The following is a 16,243-nucleotide window of genomic DNA, read 5'->3' on the forward strand; positions in this document are numbered from 1 at the left end:
CTGGACCCAGGGCTGACCTGAGTGGTGGGATGGGTGGTCTTCCCTGGCAGAGTGCCCCCCCGGAGAAACGTGGCAGCAGGTGGCCCCCGGGGAGCTGGGGCCCTGCGAGCAGACATGCCGGGAACCCAACGCCACAGAGACCCAGGGCAACTGCAGTGGGAGGCAGGCCCCGGGCTGTGTGTGCCAGCGCGGGCACTTCCGCAGCCAGGAGGGCCCCTGCGTGCCCGTGGATCTCTGCGAGTGCTGGCACCATGGGCGCCCCCACCCGGTGAGCCACTGTGGCCCTCAGTGCCCCCTGGCCCTTCCTGACCCAGGGCTCTGGACTACTGGTTTGTCCCTGGCTCCTACCCCTGTACCCGGACCCGCAGCAGCAGGCAGCTTGGCCAGCGGCTGGCACACTTGGACCATCTCTGGCCCCCAGGGGCCCACCTCCCTCCTGAAACCCTTGCTGCCAACGCTGGTCTCAGGCCACTGCCCTGGCAAGGCCCCTGGGTGGGCTCGGGGTGGGGGCTGGGTAACAGAAAAGTCTGTGATGGGGAGGGGGGTGTGGAGAGCAAGTTCTGCCCCCCTTCCCCAGCCGGGATCCGAGTGGCAGGAGGCCTGTGAGAGCTGCCGCTGCGTCAGCGGGGAGAGTATCTGCACCCAGCACTGCCCCCCGCTCACCTGTGCCCAGGTACCCACCTGAGCCCCGTGGCCCTGGGCTCCTTCCTGGGTCCCTCCCTGAAGGGTGGTCTCAGGGCCTCAAGCAGGCAGTGTGGGGCACTGGGCCTTCCTCCTGAGCGGACTGGGGTGCCCCCTCCGTCTGCAGGGTGAGACGGCCGTGCAGGAGCCTGGAGGCTGCTGTCCCACTTGCCGCCAGGAGGCTCCAGGTACGCCGGGACGGGGGGCCCCTCCTGCCTGCTCTGGGCCCTTCTCCCACCCCCACCCCCTGCCCTCGGGAGGCCACCTTCCCCCGTCCTCCCCACCATGTAGACTAGCAGAGTGAAGACCCCCCGGCACTGCATCACAATACCAGGCCACCCCACCCAGCCTGCCCTGCTCGGGTCCACGCTCTGTTGCCTCATGAAGTCCCCTCATCATGGTCCACTCCCTGCCCTGCCCCTCTCCTACAGAAGAGCAGCCCGTCTCCTGCAGGCACCTCACGGAGCTTCGCAACCTCACCAAGGGCGCCTGCTACCTAGAGCAGGTGGAAGTGAACTACTGCAGCGGGCACTGCCCATCCAGCACCAACGTCCTGCCTGAGGTGAGCATGGGGCAGGGGGCCTGCCGGCTCAGGGAGGCAGCTCAACCGGCAGACACCCAGGGCCTGCGGCTGCGAGCCCAGAACCCAGGCAGAGCCCAGGGGACATGAGCGACAGAGTCATCTCGCAGGCCTACAGCTGATCAGAGCCAGGTGGCCTGGCGACCTCAGTGGGGCTTGGGTTCTGGAGTCTGCTGCCTGCCTCCTGCCCCTCCTGGGGCTTTTGTCCCGCTCCTCCCTACTGTGGCCCCACACAGCCCCTGGCACCTACTTTTCAGCCCACTGTGCCCCTCAAGACAGGCTAGCCAGAACAACAGAGAAAGGCAGGGAGGCGCTGAGTTAACCCGTGATACAGTTAGCGAAGGCTGAAGGGCAGATGTTATCCACGGTAGTCTCGTCCTGGACGTTGCCCAGAAGACTGAGACAGAGCTCCGCTCTGCGTTCACCCTCCTGGTGCCGACCTCCTCAGGAGCCCTGTGTCACCCTGACTCCCCCAGCCCTGAGCCTGGAGAGCTGTGGCTCCGACCTGCCCGGCATCCAGCCATAGTGGAGCCTCACTCGGCTCCTGGCCCTGCCTCAGCCCACCTGGCCAAAGTAACCTATGCCTGGAAGACAAAGGTGCTTTCCCACCTGGTCCTCAACCTGTGGCCACTCTCCTGCTCCTCCGAGCACTCCTGAAACCTTCTGGAAATGCCTCTCAAATCACTTTTTGGGTTTTTTTTAAAAACACAGAGTGAGGAGAGGACAGTTAATACATTTTTTTTTTCTGGGGAGGAAAAAGTAAGTGGCAGTGGGATACAGTCGGGGGAGAATTTTTTTCTGTTGTCGATCTTTAACTTGGTATTGTGTGAATGTATGATCTACTTAAAAATAAAGTTAGAATTACATGTAAAATTAAATCAAAAGTTCAGCAGGACTCACAGAGTTACTGTATAATCATAAAGCAAGAGTGCCTGCTTTGGAGTGAGAACTCACTTTGCACTTAGGATCGGACTGTGCAGTTGAGGACTTCATTATTTGTAGGTTCAGAAATTACTACTCTGTCTCTTCAACTAGACTTAGAAGTAGACCCGTGTTTTTCCCCACTGCTACCAGGATGCAGTGATGAGCGTGTTAAAAAAGCACTCGTTTAACCTGCAAGTTGTTGGATGCTCAGACGGGTGGGGCCTGGAATGGAGGAGGTGGGCTTCTTGGAGAACTGGGGGCTTGGTGGTGACACGCCCCCCGCCTGGCTTCCCTATTTGGCGAAGAGGTCTGGGAGCTGAGATCTTGGGATCTGGTTCTCCCTGCACTCTGCTGTCTTGGATAGGAAAGGCCAGGGAAGGCAGGTGGCTTGGGCAAACTCTTTGCCCCTCCCCAGCTCAGCCATCCGCTCCCTCTCGCCCAGGAGCCGTACCTGCAGAGTCAGTGTGACTGCTGTAGCTACCGCCTAGACCCTGAGAACCCGGTGCGCATCCTGAACCTGCGCTGCCCTGGCGGCCGCACAGAGCTGGTGGTGCTGCCGGTCATTCACAGCTGCCAGTGCAGCGCCTGCCAGGGTGGGTGTGGGCGGGGTTCCCGGAGGGGCGGGGTTCTTTGTGGGCGGGGTCTTGGGTGGGGCAGGGGCGGGGCCGGGGCTTAGGCCGGGGTCTGGGGTCACCTGAGGCCAGGAGCTGGCCAGGCCGGGCGCGTTACCCGACAGCCCCTCGCGGGAATTTCCTCCTCCGAGTCCTTCTGCTCTGCTCCATTCCCCTTCTTAGCATTCTTGTTGGTTTGTTCTCTAATCACACTTAAGCCCAGATGTTCGGGGTCAGGCACATCAGGTTCGAATCCCAGCTCATCCATTTCCTTCCTTGTTGAGGTTCCATGACCTCGTCTTTACACCCAGGTGACGATCTGCACAGGCTTGTTGGGAGGACTTGGTGAGAGGCTGTATGCGAAGTGCCAGGTTCTCTATAAACACCTGGTACACGTTAACCCGAGGCCACCACACAGTGTGGGGGGTGAGAAAGAGATGGAAAGGCGCTGAGAACGCCTGGGGCAGAAGCTCACCGTGACTGCGGTCTTCCTCCTGGCGGCTCTCCCTTCCTATCCTGCCAGTTTGCTCAGCACCCTCCCTCTCTCCAGCCCCATCCCTTCCCAGCCCGATTACCCTGCCTTTTTTGATAGCGCATCTCCCTTTTATTTGTCCTCCAGGAGGTGATTTCTCAGAGCGCTGACGGCTTCCCTGATGAGGCCTGCACTGGCCATCATGACCCCTCCTCCCATGCCCCGTCCCCCATCCCCTATTCTAGTTCTAGCATATTCCAAATAAAGTGACATTGGCAGCAAGCCCGTGTACAGAGTCTGCATCCCAGGATTCACAGGGGAGGGGAGGTGGGCTGGGAGTTGTGGGGGTGGGAGGGTGGGTTCTGCGCCCTGGCCTGGACCTGCACAAGGACTGCCACCTGGGAAACCTCTGCGAATCGCTCATGCTAGTGAACTTGGGCAAGTCACTTCCCATATCTGAACCTCAGATTCCTCATCTTTAGCAGTTGGGATGTAAAGTCTTAAGATTTCTGGTACGAGACATCTCTAGGGCCCCAGGTCCCATCCCTCACCCCATCTGATAGCAGCTGCAGCTCTGGCAGGCATTTCCATGCAAGATACATTCATCTCATGCTGAGGTCTGCTTCTCTTCCTCCTTCTGAAAAGTTTTATTGAGATATAATTTAGATCCTATGAAATTCACCCATTTTGAGTTTACACTTTCATGACTTATGGAAAACACACAAAGTTTTATAAAAGTTGACTTTCATAGAAAACACACACAAACATCACCACAGGCTAGTTTTAGAACATTTGCATTATTTCAAGCCAATTTATGATACATTCTTCCCACCTCCAGGCCCAGTGATTGTATAAAACAATCCGTTTTATTGGGTCCGTCTAGTCAAAGCTATGGTTTTTCCAGTAGTCGTGTATGAATGTGAGAGTTGGACTATAAAGAAAGCTAAGCGCCAAAGAATTGATGCTTTTGAACTGTGGTGTTGGAGAAGACTCTTGAGAGTTCCTTGGACTGCAATGAGTTCAAACCAGTCCATCCTAAAGGAAATCAGTCCTGAATATTCTTTGGAAGGACTGATGCTGACGCTGAAGCTCCAATACTTTGGCCACCTGATGCGAAGAACCGACTCATTGGAAAAGACCCTGATACTGGGAAAGATTGAGGGTGGGAGGAGAAGGGGCTGACAGGATGAGATGGTTGAATGGCACCACCGACTCTATGGACATGAGTTTGAGCAGGTTCTGGGAGCTGGTGATGGACAGGGAAGCCTGGCCTGCTGCAGTCCATGGGGTCTCAAATATTTGGACACGACTGAGTGACTGAACTGAACTAAGATGTGCCTGTTCTGGACACTTTATATAAATGTCTGGCTCCTTTGTATTAGCATGATGATTTTGAGATTCATCTGTCAAGCAAAATAAATAATACAGGAGGTTGCAAATAAATTTATTGGGAACCTTAAGAATTACAATTCAGGAGACATGGATACGGGTAACCCTGAAGGAGTGTTCTGAGGAAGAGAAAGATTTGGGGGCTAATAAAAACAAAGAGCCACGAGGTTGTTTAAAGTTGCCTGGAGAGAGTGGATTGAGTCTGATGTGAGTCAGAAAATAGTTGTCGATAAGTAATCAGGTGGTGCTAGTGGTGAAGAATCCGCCTGCAAATGCAATCCCTGGGTTGGGAAGATCCCCTGCAGTAAGAAATGGCAACCCGTTCCAGTATTCTTAGCTGGAAAATTCCATGGACAGAGGAGCCTGGTGGGCTACACATGGGGTTGAAAAAGAGTCAGACACGACTGAGCATATTACTAATACTAAGAATCAGGAGTCATTTTAAAGAAGGCCTGTCAACGGAAGAAAAACACGCTACCTAAAAATTGCCTGTTTTATTTGGAGCCCTTACTGAGGACTATGTTTTGGGAGACAGCCTTTCAGACAGCTCTGAGGCAGTGGAGGAATAATAGGAGATTTTTCTGAGGAAAAAAAAAATGTAGTTGAACATCAATTGATTATTGCTAATCACAAAATATTGATATCTCCAGTTAATGATTGTAGTGCTTTTCTATGTATGGGAAGATGCAAGAGTCTGGGTTCATTGAAATTATCCCTTACCTATGCATCTTAACTATTTGGGTCAGTACGCTGTTTTCCTCCATCCTGAATCCCCTCAGGGTACACCATGGGGCTGTGGCTACAGTTGTTGATGGCTTGATGGCAGCAACAATTATTGTTAACTAAAATAGCATGCAACATTGCTTTGTCCGTGGATCCAAGAAGTAAACAGATGATCATATTTTAGGGTAAGGGTCTGGTTAGTATCTTGAGTTTCTGGAAGGTATTCTGGACCCTGTATTCCCCAAACCAACAAATCAACAAGACCCTGTATTCCACAAGCCAACAAGTCAAAAGATCAGATTCCATCCAGGCTGAGAAATGAATAAGTCACACGTCCTTAATGGACTCTCAGCTCCATTTTCAAGAGCTCTCTTAGCAATACCAACTCCATTTTTATTTTCCTTTCCTTTCACACTTTCATATTACAGCATGTGCCAACAGCTTGTTCCCTTTTGTTGCTGAATAGTAATCCATTGTGTGGATATGCCATATTTTATCTACGCATTCATCAGTTGATGGACAGTTGAGTACTTCCTTGTTTTTGGTCTACTATGAATAAAGCTGCCATCAATTCAGTTCAATTTAGTCATTCAGTTGTGTCTGACTCTTTGTTACTTCATGGACTATAGCATACCAGGCTTCCCTGTCCATCACCAACTCCTGGAGCTTGCTCAAACTCATGCTATAAACATTTAAAGCTGCTATAAGCATTCCTATACAAGTCTTTGTGTGGTCATGTTTTCATTTCTCTTGGTTATATACCTAGCAGTGGGAATTGCTAGGTCATATGGTAAGTTTAACCTCTTAAGAAACTTTCAAACCGTTTCCCAAAGTGGTTGCACCATTTTACATCTCCCTCCCCTGCCCCTATGCCATCCCCACTTCTGCCCCAAAATGTACCAGGACTCATTTCTCTACATCCTCTCCAACACTTGCTGTTATCTTTCTTATTTTTTTTTTATTACCCATTCGGTGGGTATGAAGTTGTGTCCCATTGCAATTTTAATTTGTATTTCCTTAATGACTAATGAAATGGCTAGATAACATCACTGACTCAATGTCCATGAATCTGAGCAAACTCTGGGAGATACTTAAGGACAGGGAAACCTGGTATGCTGCAGTCCATGGCGTCGCAGAGAGCCGGACACGATTTAGTGACTCCACAACAAATGACCAATGATGCTGAGCATTCTTGTTCATGTGCTGATTTGCCATTATATAGATTCTTTTCACGGAGAAGGCAATGGCACCCTACTCCAGTACTTTTGCCTAGAAAATCCCATGGACGGAGGAGCCGCTAGGCTGCAGTCCATGGGGTCGCTAAGAGTTGGACATGACTGAGTGACTTCACTTTCACTTTTCACTTTCATGCATTAGAGAAGGAAATGGCAGCCCACTCGTGTTCTTGCCTGGAGAATCCTAGGGACGGGGGAGCCTGGTGGGCTGCCGTCTATGGGGTCGCACAGAGTCTGACACCACTGAAGCGACTTAGCAGCAGCAGCTTCTTTTCAAGCTTCTTTTGCTTTCTGCCCCAGGGCTTTCTGACCACAGAGTGTCCACCTGGCCTCCATACAAGCACAGCTAGAAGTACAAGTGTGAGGACCGAGTGCAGTTACCGTCTCGTTGGGCAACTCTCAACTTCTGGGGATGGGAGCAATGGATGAATGCTGAGCTCTCCTCCTCCCATTGTTCAATGGACTATTATGGGGAGGGGCATTCTGTATAATTCTTAGAAGTGGAATGAAGCTCCCAATACCTACAGCAGTGACCTCGAAAACGCATCCATCCATCAATTTTTCCTCTTCCCTGCTTAACCCTCCCAAGTCCCAAGGTCTGCTCTCTTGGGTCACTTTCCAGGACCAAACCTTGGTCTCCAGCTCTGCTTCCAGGATGGGGTGGAGAGGGAGGAAGCCAGGCTGGACACTTCTGCTCCAATGCCCAGTGATTCTGTATTTACCCTCTGTCCCTTCATGTTCCTCAGACCACCCCGACAGGAGAGTCCTATGCAACTGCAGTTACTGGCAAAAATGGGAAGGAACAGACGCAAGAACAAGCAATCTTATAGCCCAATCAGAGCACTCTGCCCTTACTGTTGGGCCCTGGAGAGTGGAGAGGGTAGAGAACGAACCGCTCTGTCCAACCGAGACCCTGTATTCCCCAAGCCAACAAGCGGCTCTCGGAGCCGCTTACTGAGCCTGGACTGCGCTTCCCATGATGCCCCGGGCTGGGGGGGGTGCCGTAAAGTGGTTCGCCCGGTGCGACGCGAGTACCGGCCGCGCGCCTCTCCGGGAGCCGCGAGCGCCACCGCCCCCTCTGAGGAGGCACTGCCGATTCCGGGCCGCGCTCCCTCCCTCTCGGGCACCCTCCCCTCAGGGAATCCGGGTTCTCTCAGGTGGTCGCGGCGGCGGCTGCGGCCTCCTCAGGCCAGGCCGCGGGGGGAGGGGGCGGCCTGACGGCAGTGGCGGGGGTGGCACGGGCCACCGAAAGCGGGGCCATGGAGCCCAGGGAGTCGGGGAAGGTAGGCCTGGACGGGCCCCGGGGCCGTCACTCCCCTCCCGTCGGTCCCAGGTCTGGGCTCCGGCGAGGCGGGCGCTACAGGAGGAGTGCGCGCAGATGAGCCCCCCTTGCAGGGAAGGACTCGCCCGCTCGCCCGCCTCTTCGTTCGCTCTCCCGGCGAGTCCCGCGCAGCCTTCCGCTCCCTCCCTCCGCGGCTGGCTCAGCCGCGCTCTGCCGAGTGGTTGCCCCGTTGGTGCTGGGTGGGTGACCCGCGTAGTGGAGTAATGCGTAAGGGCTTCCCGTTTTCTCCAACGTTGGCGTTTAGAGGCCTGTGTTGTTTTAAGGCTTTGAGGCTGGATAAGACACCAGTGCTGGGAGCCAGGGGAGGGCAGGGTGAGGGCTTGGCCCTGCCTAGATGTCTCTTCCCAAGAAAGGGCTGAGAAGCAAAAGACTTGGCATCTGGAGTATTTCTTGCCAATTTCTACTTCGTGGAGTATCTGAATATTTCTGAGAAGCATATTCCCGTAAATTTTTCTTCAGGCTTTGGGCAAGAAGCTGAGTTGTAAGAAAAGGTGGGGAAGAGTGCTTAAAGACAGTTAAGTGGGTTTGGCAGGATTGCTAGGAGCTCAGAGTCTGTCAGCAAAGACCAGCGTGGTCGCATGCTTTTGACTTGGAGACCATGGCAGACTTTGGGGACTAAGATCTTTCTGGATATTCTTTGATGCTAGTTCTTGAGGGTTGTTTCTTCTCTGGCCAAAGAGGAATGTCTTCAGCAAACATTTTCGAATGCGGATTGAGTCTCTTTTTTAAAAAAATTGCTCGTTTACTAAGCCTTTGTGGTCAGGAATTTAAGTTGATGGAGAATCTGGAAGTACAGGATAAATATGAAATGACCACTTTCCTCCAGGAACTCTCCTGCAGTTTTCACCTCAGTAACGTGGACAAGCGCGGCAGGGTGGCCCCACAGACAAAAGAGAGAAAGAATCAGGAGGGTATTTTGATGCTGTACTTATTCCTGGGAAGACTGGGAAAGACTTTGAATTACAAAAGAAGTTACTCCTTGCTTAAGCATCTTTTCCTTACTCAGCCCTCTCCACAGTGCATTTTCCAGATGTAACAACCTATAAACAGTCCAACAACCTAACCAGAGGAAGATTGAAGATGCCCTGCCTGCTAGCCTCATACTTAGCACTTTAGGGCAGCGGTCCGCAGCGTTTTTGGTGCCAGGGACTGGCTATCTGAAGGACAGTTTTTCCACGGACCAGAGGGGAATAATGTTGGGGGGAGGGTGGTGACAGTTGTGGGAGATGGTTTCAGGATTATTCAAGCACATGGTATTTATTGTGTACTTCTTCTTATTCTTACATCAGCTCCACCTCAGATCATTCGGCATTAGATCCTGAATGTTGGGGGACCCCTGCTTTGCTGTGCTGTGCCATGCTAAGTCACTTTAGTTGTGTCCGACTCTTTGCAACCCTAAGGACTGTAGCCCGCCAGGCTCCTCTGTCTATGGGATTCTCCAGGCAACAACACTGGAGTGGGTTGCCATGCCCTCCTCCAGGGGATCTTCCCAACCCAGGGATCTGACCATTGTCTCTTATGGCTCCTGCATTGGCAGGTGGATTCTTTACCACTAGCACCAACTGGGAGGGCTTTCCTGGTGGCTCAGACGGTAAAGAGTATGCCTGCAGTGCAGGAAACCCAGGTTCGATCCCTGGGTTGGGAAGATACCCTGGAGAAGGAAATGGCAACCCACTCCAGTATTCTTGCCTGGAAAAACCCCGTGGATGGAGGAACCTGGCAGGCTACAGTCCATAGGGTCACAAAGAGTTGGACACGACTGAGCGACTTCACTCAGGAAGGGGGAAGCCCCAACTCACTCACTCAGGAGTTGGGAAGCCCCAACTCCTGCTTTAGGGGATACAAAAAAAGTAAAGGAAATGGCCCTTGCCCTCAGGTAATATCCGAGGTTTATTTTAAACTGAACCTGATTTTGGACAGGGGAAGCAAAATGTAGTGGGGAAGAAGGGCTATAAACAATTGGCATTGCAAATTGGAATTAGTGATTTGAGGTTGATTTCAAGCGATTCTGTCCATTTGTAGACTTTCTTAGTCTTTAGTTTGAAAAGAGAGAACTACAAATATTTTGGGAAGTGGAAGAGAAATTTTATGTCCTTTTCAGGAAAGTGAACGTCACTCAGTCATGTCCGACTTTTTGCATCCCTATGGTCTTCCATGGAATTTTCCAGGCCAGAATACTGGGTAGCCTATCCCTTCTCCAGGGGATCTTCCTGACCAAGGAATCAAACTGGGGTCTCCTGCATTGCAGGCAGATTCTTTACCAACTGAGCTATGAGGGAAATCCTTTTCAGGCCCAATCACTAATTGAAAACCTTGGGGACTGGAAATTTCATTCTTGATTCTAATCTTGATCGCAGGATATCAAAAGGACACCCTTTCCAGGTGTATGCGTTTTTTTAGCTTGGGGAATGAGAATGTTATTCAAAGATAAAGTGATTACAGAACAAACTAGACATGTAAGATGATATGCAGATGACTGATGGTAACTAAGGCCTGGGTAGAATAGCTGTGCTATTCTAAAAGTGAAAGTATTAGTCACTCAGTTGTATTCGACTCTTTGCAGCCACATGGACTGACGCCTCCTAGTCTCCTCTGTCCATGGCATTCTCCAGGAAAGAGTACGGGAATGGATAGCCATTCCCTTCTCCAGGGGATCTTCCCAATCCAGGGATTGAACTGAGTTCTTCTGCGCTGCAGGCAGATTTTTTACTGTCTGAGGTGCCAGGGAAAGTTCCATTCTTTATATCACTCTTTTGGCTCAAAGCTGGAAGACTGGGGGGTCCATGTGAGGTATTATTGATCTATTATTAGAATCTTCCTTTGATGCTATTTTGTGATATTTATTAAGTAAAGGCAGTCTTGGCCTATAGGATTGGGTGTGGGGTGTCTTGCTTGTCACTGGCAGAAGAATGGATAGAGGTCAAAGACTTCCCTGTCACTCTATACCATTATCCTGTTTCATTTTCTTCCCAGCCCTTATTACAGTATAAAATTCTCACATTTATTTATTTACTCACATGTTTGCTGACTCACTGTATGCTATACCCCAGCTAGAATAGTGGAGCAATATATGGCATGTAATAGGTTCTTAGTATTTTTTGAACATTCAAATGACTCAAGATAACATGTCTGCAGAGGCCTTTCTGCTATAGGTGTGGGTGCTGTGATGAACACCATGTTCTGTGTCTGCTGGGAGATTTGTTGGTGCTGCCAGATAGGGGTATTTATTGTATATTTGTTTATTGCCTCAACAACATCTCTGGTTCCTGGTCACCGACCTCTAGCAAACCTCCTCCCCTTCCCCTAGAAGTGATGATTCCCTTCTCATTTGCTCTCTGGACCCAGTTTTGTTGTTGCACTTATATCATAGTTGTCTGTCACCTCCCAAGGGGTTTTATTCTCCTTGATGAATATTGTGTCTTTTATATATTAGGATCTCCAGGCACACACAGAAACAAATAAAATGTGTATTCAGTGAACAAATGAATTAATGCCTATGAAATCCTGTGGTGGTGATGGGAGGAAGGGTGGTGATGGTGAAGGTGGTTATAAAATAAGATAATCAGTGTAAGCTTCCGAGCACCAGGCATCATAAGGGCTTCCTGCTCGGGGGAAGCAGAAGTGCTTTGCTCGGTGGACAGGAAATCCCTTGAGAAAGAGATGGACTGTGAGTAGGAACTTAAGTGGGTTGGTGGAAGTGGGCAGAATCGGGGAATCTGAAGACTGGGTGTGTGGAGGGAAGAAAGGAGTAATATAGGGTTGTGATTACAATTATATTTACCTGACCTGACTGCAGTAGAGGTTCCAGGTGGGGCAATGTCTAGAGCTGAGGAAGGGGAGTCAGGCTCAGATCCAGGGAACTTGGTGCTGGGCTCAGAACTCAGCTCTACCTATAGACAGTAGGAATCACTAAAATAGAACATCCAGGGATATTCCTTGCTGTCTGTGTAGGTAAGAAAGTCCTCCTGTTCAAGCAGATTTGTGTGTGTGTGTCTGTGTGTAGGTGTGTGTTTTACATTGCAGTCATCACAAGGCTCTTGTGGGAAGATACTTCTTTAGTATCTAAACATTCAGCCCTGGCCGTGTTCTCCGTCCTTGTGGCACTCATAGAGTGATGGGTCCGGTGGCTTTCATTATGCCCACCTGTTCCCTCAGGAAGGCAGGGTGCGTGGAATGAACAGGGAGCCCTGCTTGCCCTTGGTCACACACTGACCTGTCCTGGTTGGAACAGCTTGCCCTGTCGCCTTGGTGTGCAGTAGTCCTGGGATTTTCCTTCGTTATAATCTTGAGGGTTTTCTACCCCCTTTCCCGCATTGGCTCTCCTTAGGCCATATCCTGTGTGTACCTGTTTCCTGTCTGATTGCCTGCTTCTAGTGGAGTCCATCCTGCAGTGTGCTTGCAGCAGTTTTTTGGAATTATAATCATATTTTACTTTGGAAGACACTCTGAGAATGAATAGTTATTTAAAACATACACATTGGCAGTACAATTCTATTGTTACTTTTAAAACTGTTCATACATATTCATAGACAAAAGACTTTCAAGTTGCATATCAAATGTAAATACTAATTCTTTTTCATTGGGGAGATTGTGGATGATCTTAAAGCATTTTTTGTTTTTGTTTTTTGGCTTTCTGTCTAAATTTTCTGCAGTAAATATTGATTTACAAGAAAAATGCTCAAATTATTTTTAAATATACAAATCAATAGTGACTTATAAGAATTATGTATACTGTTTTTCTCAAGAAGCTTCTTTGCTGAAGTTAGATATTTCCTGTACTTAAAATTGGAATATAAAGTTACAGGCAAATTTTAAAAAATGTACTATAACTTGCTATAAATGGAAATAGCCATTGGACTATTTGGACTTACCAAATAGTCCCTTCAGTGTTGTCACTTTGAAACGGCTGATACCCCAAGGATGTGATTTCCCAAAATGTTTTTCTTTAGGGGAGGGTTTTTTGTTGTTGAGAATTTTATTTATTAATATTATTTCTTTGAGTAGCTGATAAATGTTGGTGGTACAAAATTTAAAAGGATAACCAGCAACAGATTCTGAGTGTTTTCTGATTATTTCTTTTATAACCACTTGGTTCATGGCTGCAATATCTTACTTCTCTGGGGCTATTGATACTTTTGTTTTTTACAGACTGTTTTCCTCCCTGCCTCACATCCATTTCCTCAGATCCTTCTCCCCCTGCCCTCACCCCCACACCCCCATCTGTTTTGGACTCTGTCAGGTGTAAAAGAGCCTTTTGCTATGTCTTGGTAGTCCAGTTGTTTGCTGACTCTAAACAATGGAAAACCAGAATTCTAACTTGAAGCTCTGATCATGTGGGAAGGAGGCTCTTGCAATCTTGGAGCCAAGGGGTCTGGCATTTGTTGGCAAACAGTTTTCCCCCAACTCTTGTTATTTTAGCCTTGCTGCCTTCACTCCCAGGCCAATGGTTCCTGGGGCGGCCAGGGCCTGAGTCTCTCTCTAGAGAGACTCAATAAATCCTCTGATTTACTGGTGTAACTTGGGTTGTTTGTCTGCTGTTGGGTGAGAATTCAGTTTTCTTGGATCTGCCCAGTTATTACTTTTTCATCTGCTTTTCAGTTAGCACAGTTATATTGCTATTGTCCCCTGGTTGTGTTGTCCATCCTAGTGGGTGTATCGTTTGGGGTTTTTTCATGGGAGAAGGGTGTCTTTTAAATTCACAGGAGGAAGCAAAATTCAGTGTACTTGTTGAACTTGCCATCTTAATCCAGAACTCCTTGAAACATTTTCTGAATTACCTTGCCCCTTTCTGGTGGAACCGCGCTCCTTTACAAGCCCCATGGAATGTAGTTCTCAGTCTTAAAGCCTTGCCCATCTTGATCATTGACACATTCACAGTCATAGTTCTCAGTGACATTTGACTATTTCTAGAAATTGGATACCTCTTCCTAAGTGAATATTTACCACGTTCAAGATTTTGCAAAAAGAAGCACTGTTGGTTGTTTCTGATGCACTGGCTGAGAAGTAATGGGTCCTGTGGGACAGCAGGCGAGGAGCGTGCAGGGAGAGGATTGTGAGAGTCCAGAGTCAGCCTTCGTTACAGCACTTTGGTTTCAGGGTGTGGCCCTCCCTAGAAGAAGGGGGTCTCGTTCCCTCTGTGACTTGCACTCAGTGGGGGAGAGCGATGAGGTGCACTCCTGTGTGTAGACTGACGGTGCCCCCTCCTCCAGTCTGATCTGTTTCCAGAGTAGATCCCAGTAGATCCCACCTCTGTTCCCAGGGTGCCCTCAGGTGATTGTGAACACAGCCATGGAAGACTAAGGAGGAACTTGGTGCTTACCTGGTGTCATTTTCCCTTCCAGGCTCCTGTGACGTTTGACGACATCACGGTGTACTTGCTTCAGGAGGAGTGGGTGCTGCTGAGTCAGCAGCAGAAGGACATCTGTGGTTCTGACAAGCTGGTGGCACCCCTGGGTATGGCTCCTGTTCACTTCCCCACAGCATTCCCAACCATGTCTGACTGTGACATGCTTGCGAATTGTCTGGAATCTGACCATTTATCCCCCAGCATCTTGACGCTGTTTATCCACTCAGTCCTCTATCTGTCTTAACTGCCTGTGGATTCACACATCATGCTTTCTCTTTTCCACTTAAACTGGCCAAGAGAAGTGGGGAAATTTGGTGTGCCAGGGCTAGACCTGGATGCCTCGGCATATCCCAGGGCACCGGGGGCAGGGGGAGCCCCACCTGTGGACTGTGCTGCTGGAAGGTGGGTTTTGTTTCAGTGCCCAGAGGACACTGGAGGTGGTGGGCAGCGGTGGAAGAAGCCTCAGATCTGCAGCGTGGAAATCTGGTCTCAGTGCCGGCTCTGCCACAAGGCCTGGCCAAGCCCATTAGCCTTTTTGAGACTTGGTGTCTTTCTTCACAAGCTTTCCTTTTTCACAGGCTTGTTGTAGTGGTTTAATGAAATGAAACAACTTAAAAATTTGTGCCCAAGTAGATAGTTTTCATCTTTTTTATTTTCTGAATGTCCTTTCTCTCCTCTGTGGATAGACTTCCAGTACCATGGACAGAGGTGATTGTAGTTCATTGTGTCTTTGTGCATATATATTCTTCTGATTTCAATTTGATGATCATCACCATGCATTTCCTTACTTCTTTTCATCTTGGCCCTTGTCTAAGGTTTATGGGGCCAACAGTCTCAGCTCTCTTTGGATGGAGGGGTTGCGTTCTTTGTGTCTACTAAAAAGTTTGAAAACTGATGATTCTTTTAAACGAGAAGTTGCAAAGTAGCACTGGGCCAGATTTGGCTTACACCTTTTTTCTCTTTTTTTTTTGGTTTGACTTCTTTAAAATGCTTAAATAAGGGGCTTTCCTGGGGGCTCAGTGGTAAAGAAATTGCCTGCCAATGCAGGGGGCACAGATTTGATCACTGATCCAGGAAGATCCCACATACCTCAGAGCAACTAAGCCCATGCACCACAAGTATTCAGTCTGAGCTCTAGAGCCAAGAAACAGCAACTACCAAAGCCCACCCACCCGAGAGCCTGTGCTCCGCAAGAGAGGCCCCTGCTACGAGAAGCCTACACACCATTAACTCAACAGTAGCCCCTGCTTTCTGCAACTAAAAAGGAAGCCCATGCAGCAAAGAAAACCTAGCACAGCCAAAAATAAATCAGTAAAATTATATATTAAAAAAAGTACTTAAATTAGTTGTCAGTATATAGCCATGGAGGGGAACACATAGAAATAAGATTTCTGGCTTCTCTTGAAAACTGGGATGGTCTGGTCGTGCTGACCCTGCATTTAATTGATGGCCTCTCCTGAATTTGAGCAGCTGCCGCTACCTGGGCTCAGATCCACAGCCTCCCCTGCTTCCCCCTCCTTCCCCCACCCCCGCACTTGGTTTCCTCAGATTATTGTCTGGTCCCCCCAGCATTTGAGTTTGAGCTTCTGTTCTGAACCAATAGTTTTCATAACCTTTTTAACCTGTGTGACCTGGATTCGACCTCATAGTGCTTTTCTCTGTTCCTGACTCAGGATCAACTATTGCCAGCCCGGAGCTGTTCTATAAATTTGAGCAAGGGCCAGAACCGTGGCTCGCCAGTGTCCAAGGTCAGAGGAGTCACTTGAGCCCCAACCCAGGTGAGCCTAGACCTGCCCCGGGAGGAGGGGTGCTTTGCTGGAGGGAGGGAGCAGGAAGCTGGGCCCCAGGCCTCTGGCCTCGTCCTCTGCTTCTCCCTGTGCACCAGTTATACACGAACGCTGCTACTGTCCCCTCCTACCGGAGAAAAGGGAGGTGGAGCT

At 49.6% G+C, this 16,243-nt stretch overlaps 3 protein-coding genes across 4 annotated transcripts in view; 2 read left to right on the forward strand and 1 right to left on the reverse strand.

The window, feature by feature from the left end:
* Positions 1 to 3,531, forward strand: part of LOC133246944 (SCO-spondin-like) — a 51,436-nt gene extending 47,905 nt beyond the window's left edge. Inside the window, 6 exon segments of the mRNA XM_061415486.1 lie at positions 51 to 268; positions 578 to 673; positions 809 to 869; positions 1,113 to 1,243; positions 2,628 to 2,778; positions 3,416 to 3,531. Coding sequence (XP_061271470.1) covers positions 51 to 268; positions 578 to 673; positions 809 to 869; positions 1,113 to 1,243; positions 2,628 to 2,778; positions 3,416 to 3,438 — 680 coding nt within the window. The 3' untranslated portion in view covers positions 3,439 to 3,531.
* The window catches only part of RARRES2 (retinoic acid receptor responder 2), an 86,232-nt gene that overhangs the window by 6,581 nt on the left and 63,408 nt on the right, over positions 1 to 16,243 (reverse strand). The gene's annotated exons all lie outside the window — the stretch shown is intronic.
* ZNF862 (zinc finger protein 862) overlaps positions 7,693 to 16,243 on the forward strand; it is a 32,970-nt gene continuing 24,419 nt past the window's right edge. Inside the window, exons 1-3 of one of the 2 annotated variants that reach the window (XM_061415110.1) lie at positions 7,693 to 7,898; positions 14,299 to 14,410; positions 15,977 to 16,081. In XM_061415110.1, coding sequence (XP_061271094.1) covers positions 7,875 to 7,898; positions 14,299 to 14,410; positions 15,977 to 16,081 — 241 coding nt within the window. In that variant the 5' untranslated portion in view covers positions 7,693 to 7,874. The remainder of the gene's footprint in view (positions 7,899 to 14,298; positions 14,411 to 15,976; positions 16,082 to 16,243) is intronic. The other variant, XM_061415108.1, reaches the window with a different exon arrangement.

The sequence above is a fragment of the Bos javanicus genome, chromosome 4 (assembly GCF_032452875.1).
Source record: "Bos javanicus breed banteng chromosome 4, ARS-OSU_banteng_1.0, whole genome shotgun sequence".
NCBI classification, from domain to species: domain Eukaryota; kingdom Metazoa; phylum Chordata; class Mammalia; order Artiodactyla; family Bovidae; genus Bos; species Bos javanicus.